Source organism: Lepidothrix coronata, unplaced genomic scaffold (genome assembly GCF_001604755.1).
Source record: "Lepidothrix coronata isolate B3197 unplaced genomic scaffold, Lepidothrix_coronata-1.0 Scaffold150, whole genome shotgun sequence".
NCBI lineage: Eukaryota > Metazoa > Chordata > Aves > Passeriformes > Pipridae > Lepidothrix > Lepidothrix coronata.
The window spans coordinates 2,218,426-2,231,536 of NW_016690330.1; the positions used below are offsets into that span (position 1 = coordinate 2,218,426).

Consider the following 13,111-nt stretch of genomic DNA (forward strand, 5'->3'; position numbering starts at 1 on the left):
TGGGCCCAGGGTGGCAGGAAATAGACAGGGAAGGTTTGGGAAGGGAAGGTTTGGGAAGGTTTGGGAAGGGAAGGTTTGGGAAGGTTTGGGAAGGTTTGGGAAGGGAAGGGAAACAGGAGAAATGGAAGGGATCAAAGAAATCAAGAGAAATGGAAGGACATGGTGGCAGAAGACAGACAGAGAGCTGAAAGGGGAGTAGAGAGAGAAAGGAAAAGCATCCAGAGCCATTTGCCCTTTATGAGTAGAAAAGGGCTGAAGAGAAGAATGGGAAGAATGGAAAGATGGAGGAAGAGCAGATGTGAGCCCAGACCCGTCTCACCAGTCACGGGGGTTCCAGAGAGAGCACAGTCCTTGCACAGCCTTGGTGTCCCAACGCTGCAGACTCCAGTCCCCTCTGCCAGCGCTGCACATGAAAATTCACAAGGCTGACATGCCCAAATTGTCTCAGGCAAGGTCTGGCCACCAGCACCACTGTGAATCCATGCTGAGGGCCTTCAGCAGTCCGTGCTCTGGCTCCCCACCTCTCCCTCAGGAGTGGTCCCTGGGTGTGAGCAAGGGCTGGGTCCTGGGTGTGAGCTGCAGCGTGAACGTGCCAGGGCTGGGTCATCCCTCTGAGAGCAGCGGAAGTGTCCTGCCCAAGTGCCACCCCACGGGACGGGCGTCACAGCCCCATTTGCTGGTTCCTTCAAATACTTCCTCTTTGCAAACCTGGCGTCACGTTGAGCAAGGAATTTTCATCTTCCTCCTCATTTGCTTCTCCTCTGTGCCTGGTGGCAACGTCCCTGGGGTGTGTTCGTGGAATCCTGGAATGGTTTGGGCTGGGAGGGACCTTAAGGACCATCCAGTTCCAACCCCCTGCCATGGGCAGGGACACCTTCCACTAGACCAGGTTGCTCCAAACCCTGTCCAACCTGGCCTTGAACACTTCCAGGGATGGGGCAGCCACAGCTTCTCTGGACAACCTGTGCCAGGGCCTCCCCACCCTCAAGGGAAGAATTTCTTCCCATTATTCAGTATAGACCCACCCTCAGGGGTGAAGCCATTCCCCCTTGTCCTGTCACTCCATATCCCTCTCCATCTCTTTCTCAGTTGGTGGGGAAAGTAAAGCCTGCAGCCATTAAGCAATATTGCCCAAATGTTTGTGAATAATGTTAAATATTTGTTTAAAATGATGTTAATGTGAAGAGTAAATAATGAATAGTAATTAATAAACACTACTAATAGTAATTAATAATACTAATAGTAAATCCTAAAGTGCAGGTGGTAAATAATAAACTGTGGGTGGTAGGTAATAAACAGTACATAGTAAAGTAGGGAATAAATAGTAAACAATAGATGGTAAGCAATAAATAGCAATAAGTAATAAACAGTAAATACAAAGAGCAAATAACAAATCTGAGAGGAGTGGCCTTAAAGGGAAACATAGATTTAGATTGGATATTAGGAAGAAATTCTTCCCTGTGAGAGTCTGGCACACATTTCCCAGAGAAGCCGTGGCTGTCCCATCCCTGGAAGTGTTCAAGGCCAGGTTCAATGGGGCTTAGAGTAACCTGATCTAGTGGAAGGTGTCCCTGCTCATGGCAGGGGGTGGAACTGGATGAACTTTAAGGTTCCTTCCAATGCAAACTATTCCAAGATTCTACGATACTATGAAAAATGACTCTACAATCCCAACACATTAAAGATCCAGCCTAACTGGATTCTCACTTCCTATGAACTTTATCAGGTAAAAGAGAGGCTCAGCAATAACAAAAGGCACAGAAGACATTCCTGCCATCCCCAGACTAACGTCTCCATCTGCTCCACTAAACCTCCCTGGAATAAAAATGACCACCTCTTTATGAACCCCGTGTACTGATTTGAAATGACAGTGGTGTTTCCAGCTGGCCTCCACATTTGCAGCAGGGAATTCCCAGTCTCCAGCAAGTTGTGACATGTTTATCTCATTTCCCAGCTGAGTGGCTGGAGGGAGGTGGGTGGAAGCACATGCTGAGCTGAAAGAGGGGTTGAGATCAGCTTGAAAAAGAGGCCATGCCAGTGCAACTCAGAATGACTCACCCTTAAACTATTTATTTAACCTTAAAATAAAAAACAAACAGACAAAAATCCCTACAAAGTACCTTGATGTCAACACACAATGATCTCTTTGGGAACAAACATGTAACTTGGAAGATATCAGCTGTCTGCACATACAGCAAGTGGCAAGACAGCTGGAGGAGTTAATTTCTGGAAGCTTAAAATACCTGAGGGATCAGTGGGTGGATTCATTCAGAAATCCTCTGGGTGCTGCTGATGCACAGTGAGATAGATAGATAAAGATATAGACAGATATAGATAGAAATAGATATAGATGATAGATGATAGATATAGATAGATATAGATTAGATATAGATATATAGATATAGATTAGATATAGATATAGATATAGATATAGATATAGATGATATAGATATAGATATAGATATAGATAGATATAGATAGATATAGATAGATATGCACCTCTGCTATGGAAAGGCTGAGAGAGTTGGGGTTGTGCAGTCTGGAGAAGGCTCCAGGAAGACCTTAGAGCATTTTCCACTGCCTAAAGAGGCTCCAAGAGAGCTGGAGAGGGACTTTGGGCAAGGGCCTGGAGTTACAAGACTAGGGGGAATGGTTTCAGACTGACAGAAGGTGGGTTTACATGAGATATTAGGAAGAAATTCTTTGCTGAGAGGGTGGTGAGGCCCTGGCACAGGTTGCCCAGAGAAGCTGTGGCTGCCCCATCCCTGGAAGTGTTCAGGTTGGACAGGGCTTGGAGCAACCTGGTCTAGTGGAAGGTGTCCCTGCTACCAAAGGGGTGGGATCAGGTAAGAACAACCACAAGTGCTCCCAAACCTGAGGGGTAGGAGGATGTGCTGCTGGTGAAGGGCTGGGATGGGGATCACAGCACCCCAAAATCTGGTCTCCAATATCTTTCATTGCATCACTAAAGGTATTAGCAGTAATTAATCTGGGCTGTAAGTGCTCATAACCTGGTTGCAAACAACTGCTTGCTGCCCTTCACTTGGGCTGTCAGGGCCTGTGTTAGAATGGCAAAAACTGGAATTCTTGGCTCCAGTTTGCAGGCATGTTCCCTTGGGCCCAGAGGAGGTTTTGGCAATGATCCCAGTGCTCTTTCCGGAATGAGAGTTGCTTCTGAGAAGTACCCAGCTGCCTCTCCAGTGCTGCCAGTACTGCCAGCACTGCCAGCATTCCAGCACCACCAGAATCCCTCTGCTGCCAGAGAGGTGGTGACCCCCCAGGGATGCTGAGGTTTGGAGAAAAATGAGGAATGGCCAAAACCTGGCTGGAGAGGGAATGCAGTTGGAGAACAGGAAGTTCTCCCGGGGGCGGGGTGGGGGGAGAGTGTTTTTGATCAGGAGTAAACAAGGAGCCATTCACAAAATTCTTGGTGGGGAGCTTTTGGCAGAAGCCACTTCCTTTGTGGCAAAAAAAACCGAACCAAAAAACAAACCGAAACAAGATAAATAACCCCAAGGAAGTGCAGCTCTGACGCAGCCAAAGTTACAAAACCGTTTCCAACTCCACCGTGTCTCCACCGCTCCTGAGGGAACAACACCAGGACAGGACACGGAGAGGAGTCAGAGGGGACCTCCTGGTGATCCAGAGGCTTTCTTCTTCATGTAACTGTCCTGGGAGGATCTACTCTAGGATATGGATCCAAAAGGAGCATGAGATGCCAAGAAGTGCCGCTGATCTGGACAGACAACCCTCGCCTGCTGCTTCCCCACAGCGAACAGTTAAGTGGAATGTTTCCCTTCCTCCCTATCCCACCTTCCTCTCCTCCACATCCACAGCCTGCGGCTCTGTTCCTCCCACCCTCTCCTGGTGACCACAGTGCCCTCCTCAGGTCCTCCCTCTACTTGCCTCCTGCATGTCCTGTGAACACCCCAGCCCTCTCACCCCCCTCTCCCACCCCGTAATGTCCTCCAGCTCCCTCCCCAGCACATCCCACTTCTCTGCTCTGAATCCTTCCCAGGGCAGAGAGCTGGTGAGGAGCCACATGGTTCATCCCTGGATTCTCCAGTCTCTAACTCTCATCCACTCTAACCACAGCCAGGGACCAGGTCCCACCACCTACCCAGTGTCCATCCATGGAGATGAGCCAGACATCCCCACCTCCCACCTCACCCGCTGAAGGCAATGATCCATGTGAGATAGACGTCACCGACATGGCCATAGATGGTGTCACCCTGCTCATTGGCCTCTGTGGGCTGGTGGGGAATGGGGCTGTCCTCTGGCTCCTCGGCTTCCACATCCGCAGGAACCCCATCACCGTCTACATCCTCAACCTGGCCGTAGCTGATTTCACCTTCCTCCTCTTCGTCATCACCTCATCCCTCCTCTACGTGGTGGAAAATGCCTCCTGCTCCACTGTTGTGTCCCTGAGGTACCTAAGGTCGTTCCTCCTGCTGTCACTGTTCTCCCACAACATGGGGCTGTACCTGCTGACGGCCATCAGCATCGAGAGGTGTGGGTCCATCCTCTGCCCGCTCTGGTACCGCTGCCACCGCCCCCAGCACCTGTCAGGGGTGATGTGTGCCCTGCTCTGGGTCCTCTCTGTCGCTGTCGTTGCCACAGTGAGTTCCCTATGCCTGACACACAAGGAAGAGCTTTGCCAGATGTCTCTCATCTCCATGTACATCCTCAACCTCCTCCTCTTTGCTCCATCCATGGTCATTTCCAGCACAGTCCTCTTCATTAAGGTCAAATGTGGCTCCCAGCAACAGCAACCCAGGAGGCTCCACATCGTTATCTTCCTCACTGTCCTCTTCTTCCTCATCTTCGCTTTTCCCCTCAGCCTCTGGAATTTCCTGCAGCAGCTCAGCTACACTGTCATGTCCTCCCAGGTTGTTTTCCTGCTCGCCTGCATCCACAGCAGCATCAAACCCCTCACTTACTTCTTGATGGGGAGCTGCTGGAGGCGCTGCTCCCTGGTGTCCCTCCGGGTCTCCTTCCAGAGGGTCTTTGAGGAGACAGAAGAGAACACTGCCTGCAGCAATGGTGCCATCATGGACACGGTGGTCCCAGCCTGTTGAAGGACCCTGGGACGGTGGCTGAGGGTTTTCCTGAGTCACCAGATTAATAAATATCCACGGTATTTCCCCCAGTGTCACCCTCCCGCAGTGTAATCCCTCCGGAAATGGGAGCAGGCGCATTGCCAAGGGCAGTGTGGGAGGGATGCTCTGCAGGGAGCATGTTGGAGCACGGCTTTCTCCTCCCTCCCAGGTCCTAGAACGCTATTCCTCCAAAGGAATCATGCCCCACAGGGCTGTGATCCCAAAAATCCCCCTGATATGTGATTCCTGCATCCCACTGTGGTCTGAAATCAATAAACAGCTTCGTGAACCATGAGCTTGCCGCTTTCCTCTGGCTCCTACTGCCAGCCGGGAATGTGGGTAGAGGGAGGGGACACACACATGGACGGAGGGGACATACTCATGGCTTGTGCTCCCTGGAGCACAAATGACCCCCACAGCCCATAGCTGGGACTGCACGGGCACAGCCGGCATGGAGAGGATGGCCCAGGGGTTCCATGTTCCCCCCCTCGGCTGCTCTGTGAGTGTCACAGCAAAGATCTCCCCAAATATCTTTTATTTTTAATTTTATGAGCCAGGTGTAAGTGTAAAGGACTCTTTTCCTTCGGAAATTCTCCCCCTCTACCCTGGCTTCAGCTTCGCCTTCAGCAGACTCGGATGGTCCAGCAGCAAAGGGAGGGGGAGTTCGCGGTTCCCAGCCCGGCTACCCCCTTCCAGGAGCAGAGTGACAGTGTGTTTGTCACCACGGGCTCCACGGGGCATTACCCACCTCCCCTGTGGCTTTGCCGAGGTCGCCAGCCCCCCCCAAACCCACACCTTCCCAGCCCATCTCACATTTCCCTCCAGCCCCACCACATCCCACACCTTCCCACTACGTCCCACACCTTCCCAAGAGCCCCCACATCCGACAGCCCCCATACCAACCCCCCACGCTGCTCCCCCATGCCAATCCTACCACGTCCTGCCCCCTCATGCAGTCCCCCCCCAACTCCATCCTCACTCCCGACGCTCCAGTCCCTCCCCATGGGGCTGCTCGCCCCAGGACGCTCCGTAAGGTTTCGGGGGGCTGTTTCTCTAGGAGACTCCTCACACACTCAGAGCTTCACCCCTGCTGTCCAACCCCCCCCCCCCCAAATTCCCTGGGAAAGGAACAAGAGGCGGCGGCGGGATAGAGCCAGCGACGTTTATTGGGGTGGAGGAGCAGGAACGGGCCAGGAGGAGCGGAGGCGCTCCCGGGGGTCCCGGGTCAGCGGGGCAGGAGTGGGGCTGTCGGGCACCGCCTGAGGGGAAGGCGACCCCGGGAGGGGGGGTCTGGAGGGTCTTGTGGAGGTCTGGACGGTGTCAGGAAGGCGTCTGGAGGCTGTCGAGGCGGTTTGGGGGGTGCCAGGAGGGGGTCTGGAGTGTGCCACGACGGTGTTGGAAGGTGTCTAGAGGTTGTCAGAGGGTGTCTGAGGGGGTCTGGAGGGTGTCGCAGGTGTGTGGATGCCGCCCGTGCCGTCTTCCCTCGCTGGAGGGCAGCAGAGCCCGACGGGGCGCGCTCGGAGCCGGGGAGCGGCCGCCGGCCGGGAGTCCTGCGGGGCGGAGCGGGACCGGGATGGAACGGGACAGGATGGGATGGGTCAGGGATGGGGTTGAGGATGAGATGGGGACGGACACAACATGGATCAGGACGGAGTGGAGATGGGATAAGGGATCCATCCCGACACACACTGGGCGGAGGTGACCTGCAGGGGCCTGGCTGGGAGCAAGGGTGGGCAGCTGAGCGTAAAGCCTGGATGGGCAGCACAGCCAGCGGACGGCAGTGGCCTCTTAGCTGGAGACCGTGGTGACCGCCGTCTCCTCAAAGACCCTCCGGAAGGCGACCTGGAGGGACACCAGAGAACAGCGCCTCCGGCAGCTCCCTACCAGGAAGTAGATGAAGGGGTTGGTGCTACTGTTGATGCAGGCAAGCAGGAAAGCAACCTGGGAGGACACGACAGTGTAGCTGAGCTGCTGCAGGAGATGGAAGAGGCTGAGAGGAACCCCAAAGATGAGGAAGAAGAGGACAGTGAGGAAGATAACGATGTAGAGCCTCTTAGGTTGACGTCTCTTGGAGCCACAGTGGACCTTAATGAACAGGATCACGTTGGAGATGACCATGGGTGGGGCAAAGATGAGGAAGTTGAGGACAAACATGGAGATGAGAGACATCTGGCAAAGCTCTTCCTTGTGTGTCAGGCATAGGGAACTCACTGTGGCAATGACAGCGACAGAGAGGACCCAGAGCAGGGCACACATCACCCCTGACAGGTGCTGGGGGCGGTGGCAGCGGTACCAGAGCGGGCAGAGGATGGACCCACACCTCTCGATGCTGATGGCCGTCAGCAGGTACAGCCCCATGTTGTGGGAGAACAGTGACAGCAGGAGGAACGACCTCAGGTACCTCAGGAACACAACAGTGGAGCAGGAGGCATTTTCCACCACATAGAGGAGGGATGAGGTGATGGCGAAGAGGAGGAAGGTGAAATCAGCTACGGCCAGGTTGAGGATGTAGACGGTGATGGGGTTCCTGCGGATGTGGAAGCCGAGGAGCCAGAGGACAGCCCCATTCCCCACCAGCCCACAGAGGCCAATGAGCAGGGTGACACCATCTATGGCCACGTCAGTGATGTCGATCCCGCACTGGTTGTCTTCTTCAGTGTCCGTCACGGCAGATGTGGGAGGTGGGGATGTCTGATTCAGCTCCATGGTGGAAGGTGGGACGTGGTCCCTGGCTGTGGTTAGAGCGGGCAGGGAGTTAGTGGGACCCGGGGGATGTGACAGGGACAGGGGTCCTGGTGATGTGGCGAAGCAGGACTGGGGATGGGGCGATAGGAGGGCTGAGGGTGAGGGTGGAGGGAGGGTTGGAGGGGCTCCCGTCCCCCCCAATTAAGGACACCCATGGGAGCAGTGAGGGGGCTGTGGGGAGATCTAAGGAGACACCCCCGGGGCTGGACTCTGGTCCCGACCCCTTCCCTTTCCCTGCAGCAGCCCAGAGCTTACCTGCCTGTGCGTCTGAGCTCTCCTTGCCACAATCTTCTCCGATGAGGAGGTGTGGGGTCTCCACGTCCTCAGAAGCTCCGAGCAGTCCGTCTCTCCCCAAATAAAGCTGCTTTTTGGGGCGTTTCTGCACAATCACAGGTCAGGCAGTGAGAGCACTGGGCAGTTGCACACAGGCTGTCTCTTCTCCCATCAAATTTCTGTTGGTCTTGCGGGAAAGGAAATGTTTTGTCCGAGTGAATACCCCAGAGGACGAACACTGCAGCAGTTAGATGTGAAAGAATCTTGATGCTTTTAGGATTCAACCTGATAGCTCATTAGACTGGTAATTACCACCTTCCTAATTGTTTTATGGTGCTCCAGTCTCCTCTCCCCATCCTGCCCCAATGCTGGCATCCTTCTGAGATTGTTCATTACTGTGTGCATTTACCTTCCAGCCTCCCGGCATGAGAATCCCTGATGTGTCTCCTCTAACTTCATCCTGCATCAGGCCTGGGTGAGAGAATTTCAAATTTGGTGCTCCAGCCATCAGTTTGGACTCACCCCAACTGGTCTGGGGGCTCCAGAGCTCTCCTGGACTGGTTGGTACCCACTGAGCCCAGAGAGCCTGGTGGCAGAGGAGCTACAGGGCTGCGGGAATGTCAGGGAACCGCACACATGATTCCCCCATCCCTCTCTGCACCCCTAGACCAGAAGCACCCATTTACTCCCACAGGGTTTTGGGGTGGCAGAAGAGGGCACTGACTGGAGGGGAGGTGGTCTTGGGGAGCTCCAAGCAGGGGTATGGGAGGACATGATCTCTCCTTCCTCCTCAAAGCAGCACTGACTGCCCCATGTCCCCTTCAGCCACTGAACCCCTTATGCCGGTGGGGGGACATGCCAGAGGCTGGACAAAGCACCTCGAGTGCCAGGTGCCCTCTGCTCTGCCAGCAAGGGCAGAAAGCTGCTTTTTTTGACTCATTAAACCAGCTAATTGCTGCCAGGACTGCTGATACCTCCGAGGGGCTCACCTGGGGCACCCACCACAGGGCTGGGGAGCTTGCAGGAACAGACACCACATGGGGCTCCCCAGAGACCACCCTACGTCCCCAAACCCTCATGTCCAGGCACACTCTGAGCCCTGCAAGCAGCACCAAGGAGTCCCCAACCCAGGGGGGTGGGCAAGGGCTGCTGTGGGTAATACAGAGTGGTCAGTGGGGACCACCCCTAGCACCATCTGTGCTGGTTTGGGATATTCCCAAGCAAAGTGGGATGTCATGGCCTGTCCCCACCGGTGTGTTGGGGTCACCAGGAAAAGATGGGGGGCTGGGAGCTGCCCCCCTCTGGTGCTGAGCCAGGCACCAGAGACTGCTGGCAGGGCATGGCTCAGCATGGCAAGGCACTGGTGTGACGTCAGGGGTGGCACTGGTGGCAGGGACGTAGCAGTGAGTCACCCCCCCTCGTGCCTCCCTCCACCCCTGGACTTTGTCTCCTGTGGATGCTCGGGGCAATAAAACCCAGGCTCGGGGTGGGAATGGGGTGTTGGGGAGGGCACACAAGTGTGTTTGCACGCACAGGCACAGGAATGCAGGGTGTGCAAGCACGAGTGTGGAAGAGAACCTGCACGGAACGTGCGAGGAGGAGCTGGGCCAGCACAGGGGCTGCGCGTGTAGGATGGGGTCACCTGTGGGATGGGTTCACACGTGTCCCTGCGTGTGCAAGAGGCAGCCACGTGTGTGCACAGGCAGGTGTGTGAGGGGGAGTTGCACACGCAGGAGGGACGTGGAGGTGGGAAGCATGTGCCCCTCCTGCCGGGTGAAGGTCATGCGAGGTGCGCGGGGACACCCACACGCGTGTCCCTGCCGCTGTCACCTCCACGGCCCCAGCCCCGAGCGGCGCCGCGGGCGGGCCCGACGGGCGGGTGACGGCCGCACCCTGGACCGGGCGGGTGCTTCCCACCGCCCCGTCCCCATCCCTGTCTCCGCCGAGGCCAGGCAGGCTCCACGGCCTCACTGGACACCCCCATGCAGCGTGAGCGCGGGGGGCAGAGCCCAGGACCCCCCGAAACCGAGGTCAAGGCTGTCGTCGTGGGGGACGGGGGCTGCGGGAAGACGTCGCTGCTGGTGGCCTTCGCCAGGGGGGACTTCCCCAAGGTACTGGGCTCCCTGTGCCCTGTCCCGGCCCCGGCGGGACACACTGGTGGGGGAGGGGGACTGTCCCCCTGCGAGGGCGGCGACAGGGGCAGAGGGCGGTGGACGCGGGATGAGAGGGACGCGGTGGCAGCAGCGGGGATGTTTGCAGTGGGAATGGGGATGGCAGGGGACTGGGGAAGGGGTGGCCCAGCCTGGGGCTGATGGGGGTCTGCGGCAGCCCCCCCTTCGTGGGTGAGTGGGCACCTCTGCCTCACCTGGGCGGTCACGGGATAGGGAGCAGAGTTTGTCCCTTAGTGAGGGCACCAACGGAACCTGGGGAATGTGTGGAGGGGGGAGCAGCTTCCGCGACCCCAGAACGTCTGTCTGGATCCCCGAGTCCCACCGGGACATGCATGAGGTTCAGTAGTGCCCTGGGATGGGGGACAAGGACGGTCCCCCCCGCCGGTGCCCTGCGCCGGTGAGGCACCACCATCTCCTGCCCCCTGTTTCCCTCTTCTGGGTACCTCCTCGTGCCCTGCCCTGTCCCGATGGGATGCCCCCCACCACTGCCTGTAGGACCTGTCCCACACCCTCCCTGTCTTCTGCCAGGTCTACGTCCCCACCGTGTTCGAGAAGTACACGGCGTCCCTCCAGGTTGCCGGAAAGCCCGTGACTATCCACCTCTGGGACACAGCAGGTGGGACAGGACGGGACAGGGAAGCAGGGAAGGCAGTTGTGCCCCTCACTCTCCCATCCAGGAGTTTGGTTGTCCCACACCCCTGGGTCGTGCCTTGGATGGGGTGTCCCCATGCAATGACCATGGGAGAGGAGGGGTTAACAGAAGATGTCACTCCCGTGGTCCCAGCCTCGGGGGAGGGGGGAGGGACCACGGCGGAGGAGGGGGGACCCAGTCCTGTAAGGAACTGGTGTATAATGGTCCGCTCCTCGGTCCGGCAGGACAGGAAGACTATGACAGGCTTCGCCCGCTGTCCTACTCAGATGCCAGCGTTGTCCTCATGTGCTTTGATGTCACCGACCCCAACAGCTTTGACAACATCCTAACAAAGGTGACACATCAGGGGGCCGCTGGGGCTGCTGCCTGTCCCTGTCCCTATCCCTGTGTGACATGTCCCCTCTATGCCCGTCCCCTGTCCCTATCCCTGTGTGACATGTCCCCTCTATGACCGTCCCCTGTGCCTGTCCCTGGGTGAGATGCCCCCCTCTGTGGTCATCCTGTGTCCCTATCCCTGCATGAGATGTCCCACTCTGTGCCTATCCCCTGTCCCCATCCCTGGATCACCTGCTCCCCTCCACACTAGTCCTGTGTCCTCATCCCTGGGTGACATGTCCCCCTCTGGCCCTGTCCCCTGACCCTATCTCTGGCTGACATATTCCCCTCTGTGCCCACCCCTGTGCCTATCCCTGGGTGACATGCTCCTCTCTGTGCCCATCCCCTGTCCCCATCCCTGGGTGACATGTCCCCACTGCAGTGGTACCCGGAGGTGAATCACTTCTGCAAGGGGGTCCCGGTGCTGCTCGTGGGCTGCAAGACGGACCTGCGGCAGGACGAGGGGACGCTGCAGAAGCTGCGGGATGGGCGGATGGAGCCCGTTTCCCGCCAGCAGGTGACTGCCACCCTCCGACGGGGTGGGGGGGCAGTGGGGCACCCGGGGTCCTCTGAGGGATCTGACTCTGTGACTCCCCGCAGGGAGAGGCCATGGCCCGGCAGGTCCGTGCCGTGTCCTACATGGAGTGCTCGGCCAGGTACCAGGAGAACGTCGGGAACATCTTTGTGGCAGCCAGCAGTGCTGCCATGAGTGCCACCCGCCAGAGACAGCGCGGGAGGAGAGCCTGGAGGGGCTGCGTGCTCCTCTGAGCCCTCCGGCACCGCACGACCCCTGGGATCTGCCGCTGTCCCCAGCTCCGACCACACCGCGGCTCCCGGCTGCTGCCACACCTCTGCTGACTCCTCCGGAATTCCGCCACCACTGTGGCCACCCTCCTGTCCCGGTGCTGGCATTGCCTGTCACCATGGAGTGCCGGCAGGAAAGCATCCCCCTGGCATGAAGAAACTGCCCCACCTGGACCTCAGTGTCTTGTCCTAGCAGGGATCCCCGTGTCCTGTCCCAGCAGGGATCCCAGCACCCTCTTTAGGGATCCCTGCATCCTGTTCCACCTGGGATCCCAGTGTCCTGTCCCTGTCCCAGCAGGGATTCCAGTGTCCTGTCCCACCGCAGATCCCAGTGTCCTGTCCCACTTGGATCCCAGCATCCTGTCTCTGTCCCATTGGGGATTCCATCATCCCATCCCTATCCCACCAGGGATCCCAGTGTCTTGTCCCTGGCCTATCAGGGAACGCGGTGCCCTCTCCCACCAGGGATCCCCATGTCCTGTCCCTGTCCCACCATGGATCCCAGCGTCCTGTCCCTGTCCAACCAGGAATCCCAGCGTCCTGTCCCAGTCCCGCTAGGAATCCCAGCATCCAAGCATCCTCACCAGCCAAGTTCTGGGACCAGAGAACTGATGTGGGGGATTCCCCTTCCCCCTGGCAGGCCAGCTCGGGGAGTGAAACCGGGTGGTGACCGCGGGACACTTCTGCCATTAAAGTGACACAACACTTGTCAGCTGTCAGCGTGACATGGTCCCTTCGGCAGAAGCAGCCCTGGCATGGCCTGGGCGTCGGGACACGGGATGGGAGACAGGAACACGGGATGGGTGACAGGAACACGGGGTGGGTGTCAGGAATATGGGGCAGGCACTGGGGGCACGGGGTGGGCACTGGGGACACGGGGGGTTCTCCAGAGACATAGGGACATTTGGGACATGGGGTGGGAGACAAGGACACAGCGTGGGAAACAAGGATACAGGGTGGGAGATGGGGAAATGGGGTCCCACCATGGATCT

General features: G+C 57.4%; 4 protein-coding genes across 4 annotated transcripts in view; 2 read left to right on the forward strand and 2 right to left on the reverse strand.

Annotated features, from left to right (window-relative positions):
- Positions 1-436, reverse strand: part of LOC108504021 (proto-oncogene Mas-like) — a 3,383-nt gene extending 2,947 nt beyond the window's left edge. Inside the window, exon 1 of the mRNA XM_017828580.1 lies at positions 320-436. The gene's annotated coding sequence lies outside the window, so the exon portion shown is untranslated. The remainder of the gene's footprint in view (positions 1-319) is intronic.
- Positions 437-3,421: 2,985 nt separating this feature from the next.
- On the forward strand, positions 3,422-5,394 carry LOC108504045 (mas-related G-protein coupled receptor member H-like). Its single transcript, XM_017828641.1, has 2 exons — positions 3,422-3,778; positions 4,096-5,394. The coding sequence occupies exon 2, from the start codon at positions 4,134-4,136 to the stop codon at positions 5,076-5,078; it is 945 nt and encodes a 314-aa protein (XP_017684130.1). The 5' UTR covers positions 3,422-3,778; positions 4,096-4,133; the 3' UTR covers positions 5,079-5,394.
- Positions 5,395-6,887: 1,493 nt separating this feature from the next.
- LOC108504046 (mas-related G-protein coupled receptor member H-like) lies at positions 6,888-8,170 on the reverse strand. Its single transcript, XM_017828642.1, has 2 exons — positions 8,100-8,170; positions 6,888-7,831 (listed from the first exon to the last, which is right to left on the reverse strand). Exon 2 carries the CDS (start codon positions 7,803-7,805, stop codon positions 6,888-6,890), a length of 918 nt encoding a protein of 305 aa, XP_017684131.1. The 5' UTR covers positions 7,806-7,831; positions 8,100-8,170.
- A 1,929-nt stretch (positions 8,171-10,099) lies between these two features.
- RHOD (ras homolog family member D) lies at positions 10,100-12,083 on the forward strand. Its single transcript, XM_017828582.1, has 5 exons — positions 10,100-10,228; positions 10,817-10,904; positions 11,165-11,274; positions 11,698-11,832; positions 11,916-12,083. The coding sequence occupies exons 1-5, from the start codon at positions 10,100-10,102 to the stop codon at positions 12,081-12,083; spliced, it is 630 nt and encodes a 209-aa protein (XP_017684071.1).
- The last annotated feature ends 1,028 nt before the right edge of the window (positions 12,084-13,111 follow it).

Bases quoted from the DNA above. Each gene is read 5' to 3' on its own strand.
- LOC108504045 (XM_017828641.1), top strand. From the start codon at position 4,134: ATGGAGATGAGCCAGACATCCCCACCTCCCACCTCACCCGCTGAAGGC.
- LOC108504046 (XM_017828642.1), bottom strand. From the start codon at position 7,805: ATGGAGCTGAATCAGACATCCCCACCTCCCACATCTGCCGTGACGGAC.
- RHOD (XM_017828582.1), top strand. From the start codon at position 10,100: ATGCAGCGTGAGCGCGGGGGGCAGAGCCCAGGACCCCCCGAAACCGAG. The intron at 11,275-11,697 runs GTGACACATCAG...TCCCCACTGCAG, and splicing joins TTGACAACATCCTAACAAAG to TGGTACCCGGAGGTGAATCA. The intron at 11,833-11,915 runs GTGACTGCCACC...GACTCCCCGCAG, and splicing joins AGCCCGTTTCCCGCCAGCAG to GGAGAGGCCATGGCCCGGCA.